This window comes from Aegilops tauschii, chromosome 7, assembly GCF_002575655.3.
Source record: "Aegilops tauschii subsp. strangulata cultivar AL8/78 chromosome 7, Aet v6.0, whole genome shotgun sequence".
Taxonomy (NCBI): domain Eukaryota; kingdom Viridiplantae; phylum Streptophyta; class Magnoliopsida; order Poales; family Poaceae; genus Aegilops; species Aegilops tauschii.
Genome location: NC_053041.3, coordinates 16,341,866 through 16,350,535, shown reverse-complemented (window position 1 = coordinate 16,350,535; position 8,670 = coordinate 16,341,866). Strand labels below are relative to the sequence as shown.

The 8,670-nt window shown below is 52.9% G+C and overlaps 1 protein-coding gene across 1 annotated transcript; it reads right to left on the bottom strand.

Moving 5' to 3' along the window:
- Positions 1-6,666: 6,666 nt before the first annotated feature.
- LOC141026618 (probable glutathione S-transferase GSTU6) lies at positions 6,667-7,961 on the bottom strand. The gene is made up of 2 exons (XM_073503452.1): positions 7,389-7,961; positions 6,667-7,305 (listed from the first exon to the last, which is right to left on the bottom strand). Exons 1-2 carry the CDS (start codon positions 7,722-7,724, stop codon positions 6,907-6,909), a joined length of 735 nt encoding a protein of 244 aa, XP_073359553.1. The 5' UTR covers positions 7,725-7,961; the 3' UTR covers positions 6,667-6,906.
- Positions 7,962-8,670: the final 709 nt, after the last annotated feature.

Sequence of the window (8,670 nt, the reverse complement as noted above, 5' to 3'; positions counted from 1 at the left end):
GTAATTTCTATGGAGTCTTCAGAGAAGGACCGAATCTGTATTGCCTCCCGCCTCTGGCTGTACTGCTAGACGCCGGCAAAGCAGACGGAGCGGCTGCGGCTGTCTTCTTTCCTTGCTTACGAGGAGGAGGAGAAGGACTACGACGCGCCGGAGCAGCCGGAGCGGCGGCGGGTCTCTTCCGCCCTTGCTGACGAGGCGGAGAAGGAGGAGGCTGGCTGCTCCGGCGCGCCGGCGCAGGCGGAGAAGGAGGCGGAGTGCCGCCACACGCCGGAGAGGGAGGCTGAGTGCCCTGATCACTCGCCGGAGGAGGAGGCGGAGGAGGAGGCAGAGTGCCGCAACGCGCCGGAGAAGGAGGCTTAGTGCCCTGATCACTCGCTGGAGTGCCCTTACTCGCCGGAGGCGTCCAGTTCGGAAGGTTGATGAGCTCCTTCCGCCATAGGCATGGAGTCTTCAGAGCAGAACCCAGCCAAGTCTCCCCTTCACCGGTAGGGTGGTCAAGCTGGAGGTCCTCAAATCCCTCCGTTATATCGTCCACCGTCACCCTAGCATATCCTTGTGGAATCGGACGACAGTGAAAAGTTCCGCCGGGTTCAGGAGGTCGAACAGAGCTGACAGCCGCCTTGACTTTGAAGTTCTCCCATCGCGTCATAAGGTGGCAATGTTGAGACTCCGTGATAGCATCTACGGGGTAGCTAGCAGGAGCCATCAAGACATGCTCCGGCTGAAGCAGCTCGGTCGAAGCCACGCTGCTTCTCCGCTGAGATGGCGGGGTAGCTTCGGGGATAGTTTCGGCAGGTCGATTGCTGCGAGCTACCTCTTGTTCCTCTAGCGCTTGAACCCTTTCGTGCAGCTTCTGAAATTGGGTTTGCTCCACTTTTTTCCTCCTCTCCTGGCTTTTGTAACCGCCTGCGTCCGAAAAACCAGCCTTCCACGGAACGGAGCCTGGCGTGCCTCGTGTCCGTCCAGGGTGCTAAGGATTCCCGAGGGCCATTGTGAGCTCGTCATTCTCTCTGTCTGGAACGAACGTCCCTTGGTGCGCTGCATCGATATAGTGCTGAAGCCTCTTGACTGGTATTCTCATTTGCTCATCCGTCCAAACGCACTTCCCTGATACAGGGTCCAAGGTTCCGCCAGCCCCGAAGAACCAAGTCCGGCAACGGTCTGGCCAGTTCATTGTCTCTGGTTCGATCCCTTTATCAAGCAGATCATTCTCAGCCTTGGCCCACTTAGGCCGGGCTTTGAGGTAGCCACCTGACCCCGTGCGATGGTGAAGCTTCTTCTTCGCAGCATTTTTCTTGTTTGTCGCTGACAACTTCTTACTCTTTTTGATGTCTTGTGGGCCACAAATGCGGGCTAGTGATCTCTGATCTTCTCATATTTGCCGATGAATTCTGGTGTCTCTTCTTTGTCGATAAACGTTTTCAGCTCATTCTTCCACCTCCTGAATAGGTCTGCCATCTTCTTAAGAGCATGAGACTTGATTAATTGCTCTTTAACTCGCTTCTCCGGATCCTCCTCTGGCGGTAGGGTGAAATTTGCCTTCAGCTCAGTCCAAAGATCATCTTTCTGCATATCATTGACATAAGACACCTCAGGGTCTTCCTTCTTAGGCTTATACCATTGGTGGATGCTGATCGGGATCTTGTCCCTAACAAGAACCCCGCACTGAGCAGCAAATGCTTCATTTGTCCGGATGGGTTCAATCGGTTGGCCGTCGCGCGCGATTGCTGTGATCTCAAACCTTTCATCCGAGCGCAACTTTCTCTTCGGGCCTCGTCTCTTTACCGAAGTTGTGCTCGATCCGGAGGGCTAGAAAAAATAAGAAAGACAAGAGGTAATTAATATGTGTACATACCAAAACAATGAATGCATCAATTAGCTAGTCAGCACAGGCTTAACTAATATATTTACCTGGCCGGACTCTGTTCGGTCACCGGAGCCGTCAGCACGGGCTCCTTCTTGCACCAGCATTGGGTCACCGGAGCCATCATAATCATGTCTTTCCTCCTCCACTCTTCGATCACCGTAGCCTGCTTCTTCACCCTATTCTTCCAGACCATCTTTGTCGTTAAGATACGACAAGACATCACCTCCGGCTAAGATTATGTCCCTCAACACCTCTTCTGCTTCCTCGTCTCAGTCCGTGCTCCATTGTTTCTGCAAATATTACAACATGGCAATTATTACACAAACATGACAGCAGGTGCATATATTAGTGCAAACGTAGACCTAGCTTATTCCCGGTTTGGGGTGGCCTCGGCAACGCTTCAAGGTAGGGGCGCGGCGGGAGGGGGTAGGAGACCGACATCGTTTTTTCTAGGGTTTGGGTGTCCTCGAGAGTTTTGGTCGAGCGAGAGGGATGGGGGGTGCTCCGGTGGTATAAGTTATCACAGTCGAAGTTATCCGGGAGGGGGTTATATCGACAACGACGACATACATACATGGGAAAATAATGTTATCGGGGAGGGGGTAGGTCGAACCCCCCCCCCCCTCTCGTGTTGAAGTTATCGGGACACGGGGTATATCGACAATGACATATCCGATAAAAAATAAGAAGACGAAGAAGAAATAAAAAGAGGAGAAGAAGATATTAATAGAGGAGAAGAATGAAGAAAAAAAGAAGAAAAAAAAGAGGAGAAGAAGAAAGGAATAGAGGAGAAGAAGAGTCTATTTTCTCTTCTTCTCCTCTATTCCTTTCTTCTTCTCCTCTTCTTTTTCTTCTTTTTTCTTCTTCTTATTTTCCTTTTTCCTCTCCTTCTTTTTCTTCTTCTTCATTATCTTCCTAGCTAGATATATAATACTTTTCTAAAAATGTAACTTTTGCATATATAAAACTTTTTCTTCTTCTTCCTTCTTCCTTCTCTTCCTTCTTTCCCTAAATATATAAAACTTTTCTAAAAATAAAACTAACCTAAAATGTACCCAAATGTACTAAAAATCTAACTTTTATATGCACAGAGAACATACATACATATATACATTTTTATAAAAATGCAAAAAACAAATCATCATATATATGAACAAAAAACAGAGAGGAAGGCCGGCGGCCGGACAGAACGTGGCGGCGGCGTGTGGTTGGGGCAGGCCGGGGGCGTGGGGCGGCGTCGGGGCAGGGGCTCGGGCCGGGGCGGCGCGCCGGGGCAGGGGTGCGCGGGCCGGGGCGGTGCGTCGGGGCAGGGCAACAGCGCGGGGCGACGGCGACGAGGAGTGGGCGGTGACGAGGAGCGGGCGCCGGGCGGCGACGGCGAGCATGGGCAGCCTGGCGGCGTCTGCGACCACGGGCAGCAAGGGCGCGGGGCGGCGACGGCGAGCACGGGCAGCCTGGCGGCGTCGATGAGTTCGGCATCGTCGGGGGGCAAATGTTCGATGGAACTAGAAAATTTACAAGTCCTGCTTATATACGGAGAGCATGTGTTAGGTAGAACAAGGAATATGGTGTATATAACACCCAAACACATGGCAGAATAAAATGTTGATGCAACACACAACCCTTGGAGCCAGGAGTGTGGTTTAGGCATCGGTCTCCGTAATGTTGCCGCTTGAGGTGAAGCCACTGCTCATCTCATGGGAATAGCTGCTTCCGCTAGGAGCCTTTATGTTGTCGTTTCTCCTTGGCAAAGTGCAGCATGGATACAATATGTAATTATTTTCTGAAAGAAATCATACAATGTAAGAGATTGGCAGCACACACACAGAATAGTGAAAATAGTTTGTTTGTTTGTTTGTTTTGGAGGAAAAGTGAAGATAGTCATTGTAGCCTATTTAAATTTATAAGGTGTAATACTGAGAAATGACTTCAAACATTACATGCGTACAGATATGATTTCTTATTCCTTGTATACTCTATTACTTACTCCACTTCCTTTTTGTATGTACATCCAAGGAGAACATAACTCAGATTTTTTTTAAGAAATGCTATGGACAAACAAGGCAGAGAAGCATCCATCTAATCACAATATACTCTATAGGCAGCGGGCGCACCTGCTGGACCTCAGGGCCACCCGGCTCGTCCTACTGCTTCTCATCAGGCTGAGGAGGCTAGTTACGCCTCAAGTTACATGAAGCCGAAATAGACTGCACCTCAAACAAAGGATGAGTTGCGAGCTCTGCCAATCATCCCTACCATCTGTTCAGTTGTAAGCCCAATGCACATATGTTGCATGAAAAGGATTCCACATATGAGAAGAAGTCTCACCGGGAAAGAAGCAGTCCTCAAGTTAGTTCACCCTGCCAGCGAGGAAGAGGTCTGACGGGCTGCCGGCGGCGACCATGGCCATTGTGCAGGGCGGGGCTGGAGGAAAGGATGGTAGACTTATCTCTACCTGCGCTGTCTGTTAATCGGTGGAAACCTAGCGTAGTCGCCGTGGGAGTCCAAGCTCCCGCATCGATGGGCACCTAGGTCGACCATGGAGAGGCGCCGCCATGCGAGGCTGCCAGCGAAGGAAAGCAGGGTCGCGAGTGTCGGATGTTTTAGGGTTTTCCACTTTTGTGTTGCACAGAAGCGTAGTATAGGCGCAGTAGGCCCAATTGAATCTCAGAAGGCAAAAAGCCCCGCCAGAGCAGCGGCCCAAGAGCATTAGTGCTCATTACGTGAACCTGGTCGCAGGATTGCGTGCGATTAAGAGCCGATCGGATGGCCAAGGAGCCTAAAAGTGGCGATCCAACGGATACGAATGCTAATGGCCTGAGAGGGCATGAAAAGTGCTCGGTTATAATGTATTTAAATAGTCTGATGGCTAGGTTGCAAATTACAGCAAAGACAAATGCCTGAACTAAAAATTTGAAGGATTTATAGTGGATTAGCATATAATCCCAGGGCTGTTTGCATACCTAATCTCTGAATAAGTAAAGCACAAGGGTTAAATTGAATAACAGACGAGATAAGGTTACCGAAAAAGGGTTTCCCCGCTTTGTATTTCAAAGCAACCAACACCGATTACAAGATCGCTGGGGCGAGCAGCACAACAAGCCCAAAAGAAAAAGAATAAGAAACAAAAGCCAACAACGGCAACTCAACCAAGCGTGGATGACCCGCCACCGCTGCGCCCACCGGAGACAAACCACCATAGCCCGAGGCTTCGATCCGCCGCGCACCTAGCAGCACCCCCAAGAAGGAATGCGACGCCGACGACGCTGCTGCCCGGACGGGTCCTAGGGTTTCCCCCGGCACGCTGAGGGAGTTGGGGGATGGATAACAACGACACCCTCCAGGAAGGGATGGTGGCACCCGCATGTGTCACCGCATCGGAGCCGAAGACCGGCAAGGATTTCTCCCATACTCCAAACCTCGCCGCCCGACCGAACCGGAGCCGACCAGTCAAACCTCCGCACACCACCTTGCGCCAACACGGTTGCGCCACCACCCATGCCGCCTCACTACGAACACCACCACGAGGCCAAGAGACCCGAAGAGAAACTCCAAACGACGGAAGCAGCCGCATCGCTATCGAGCAGGAGGGACCCACCTCCCCCGCCAACGTGCGGGAGGCCCGAGCCCCCTGCACCGTCGCGGTCGCCGGCCGGACGCGGCAGCAGGGCACACCAGGCCACCCCTGGCCCGGCCGAGCCCAAACGGGCCCGCAAAGCCCCGCTGCAGCAATTTGGTACCCGCGTCGCCAGCCCGCAGCCGCTCGCCGCCACGCCCCGGCCTCCTGGAGGTCGCGCCACAGGCTCACCCCGCCGCCGGCCCGCCCGGGCCCAGATGGGCCCGAAGGGCCCAGATCTGGGCCGAGCGGCGCCGCCAGGACGCGTCGCCATGCTACCCCGCCGCCAACGGCGACGCCGCCGTCCAGCCATCCGCCCGCGTAGCGCCAGGACCCCGCCGCCACGACGGACCGCCGCCGCCTAGGGACACTCCCCAGCCCGCTCCGTCCCGCGCCAGAGGAAGCCAAGAGGGGAAAAGCGAGGGGGCCGCCGCCGCCAGCGTCGCCCGGGCCAGGCCCGATAGCGAGCGCCGACGATGGCGGCGGGGAGGGAAGGAGGAGGGAGGGTCGCTGGAGAAGGAGATCGGGGCGCGGCCGGTCGCCCGCGGGGGCGACGCGGTATTTAGATCACTTGTATTTGATCTGGATGTCTTCCCTTCTTTTTCTCTGGATGTCTTCCTCTATTTAGATCGCTTGTATTTGATCTCCTCCGAGAGGTAGTACAGGATGTGGATTGGATTCTTCCCTGTACTTGACTATGACTTTTTGTTTTTCTTCTTGGTTCTTGGTGTTCCCGCTAAAGCAATTGATTTGTGAGGAATAAAACTGAACTGAATCACCTTATTTGACATCGATTTCTCTATTTGTACCGAGTCCAGCGTTGAAAATCGACGGAGATGTGGATGGGAAAAGTTGTTTCATTTGTCCTTGCCGAGGACGGTGTCGTTCATCGCTTGACGCTGCCGGGGGCAACAATAGTGCTGAGAGCCGTCGGGCGCTCCATGGTGTGCCATGGATACGCACCTGAGGATTCCGCCGCCGGGCGAGCGTCGCGCACCGATCATATTGCCTCCAGATGCGAGAGAAAGCCTCGGCGCCTTGCCACTGTTAGGCCGCCTCCCCGTGGCTTTCTTTTTATACTGTGTGGCAACTCTCTCGGTTAAGATTCCCGCAAAAAAAAAAACTCTCTCGGTTAAGAGCGTGCCGATAACCTGTTCAAAGTACAAATTAAAGAACGAGAGAGTTGAATGAAAGATGATCCATTAATCTTTATTGATGATAGAAATGAGGTATTTGTACCCGACGAAAATACACATGTTACTTAGGAGTAAACTCAAAGTTACTTGAGAGCCAAAAAATTACATAGTTGCCTTGAGAGCCAATCAATCTATCTAAGCAATCTATCTAACAGTTAACTCGGAAAGCAGAGTAATTATTGGATCGACACGAGCCCCTGCCGGCAATGGAAACACATGATCTTTAATTAGTTGCTAGCTGTGACAGCGACGTTCCACTTTGGGTAAAGCACCGACGTGATGTACTCCTGCACCTTGTCCACCGCCGTCAGCAGCGCAATGACCGGCTCGGCGGCCCTGAACCGCCCCGCCCACGCGGCCAGCTTTGGTGTCCTCGCCGCGTCTAGGAACGGCGGCACGCCAGCAAGGCGGCCTATCGCTTCGAACCAGGGAATATAGCACCCGAGCGCGATGTCCAGGAACCCGATGGAGCCACCACCGAAGAACGGCGCCTCCGCCTCGCCTTCTTTGGAGCACTCCGCCAAGGCGGCCTCTAGGAGCCCGAAAGCTGCCAAGGTCTCCTCCACCTTGTCAGCTCTCTCCTGCTGCTTCGCCGTATTGAGAATGCCGATGCACGAAGGGAACATCTGCGGCAATAAAATGGCGCCCGTGTGATGCAACTTCAATTCTTGAAGCTTAAACTAGCTAGATGAGAGGGAAGGGGACAAACCTTGTTATCGACATAGGCGGCCCAGAAGCGGGCGACGGCGCGGCGGTAGGGGTCGGTGGGGAGGATGGAGGCGCCGTTGCCGGGGAATGCGTCGTCAAGGTACTCCACAATGATGAGCGATTCACAGACGGGCCTGCCGCCGTGGATGAGGACGGGCAGCTTCTTGTGCACGGGGTTGGACGTAAGGAGGAGGTCGCTCTTGCACCCGGGGTCCGCGGGGAGGTAGTCGTAAGCCAGACCCTTCATGGCAAGCGCCATCTGGACGCGGATGGCGTATATGCTCACGCCGCTCCGCGGCACCAGCAGCTTCAGCCCTTGCTCTTGAGCGCCGGACATGATTGTCCTTGAAGGATGTCTGTACTGTACGTGTAAATCGCGTGTATATGAAATGCCTCCCAAGAGAAACGGTGCTGTAGGCTACTAGCACACGGACACACTAGCTAGTGCACAACACGCAGATGAACACGAGTGTCAACGTAAATTCCAACTAGTTTTGTGAAGCTCAAATGGATTGCTTTGCATTGGCTTGCTTCTACAACGCTGGGCATGCATCGGCCGTTTGTATTGCTGTACAAAAAACGACTGTAGCACCTACCTTGGGCACCAAGGGGTGGAAGACTTGCCAGTCAAGGTGACTTGACTTTGGCTGCCATACTATGTCATGCATGACGTGAGCTGGAGTAGACACTACATGATTTACTACCTACACTATCTAGCCAGAGAGGGACAGACCGAATCCGAGTATCCGACAGATACCTGCTGGGAGGAATTTTCTCTGCGTGCCCAACATGTGCACTGAAATGAGACTAGGTGCATCGGTTAGGCAGTGCCTTTCATGTAGTACTTCCTCCTACCCCAGTCAGGCGTTGGCTCCTTGCTGATAACCTCAAGCAAATGGGTCAGACGTTTACGCCAACTTGCATCCTGTCTTGATCCTGCGATGCCTCACCTTGACAACACAAGGCTGCTTCCAACTTTTCTTTAGAAAATGAGGCTTTCCACCCCATGTTTTATAGAAAGCTGACCAATTAGAGCTGGCAGGGTAAGCTGGAGGACGCTTTCGTCTGCCTCCAAGCCACAACCATACAGAGAAATACAACAATGGAAAGAAAGTAAAAGGCGGCACCGCGCTGTCACAAAAGCAGCGAGGCAAGAGGTTTCGACAAACCATGAAGAACATCATCCTACACCGCTTCTTGCCAGCTGGTTACCAAACTAAAGGATTCGTATTTTAGAGATCAATCACCGTGGCCGTTTAGTAGTAGAATTCTTTTTGCGAATA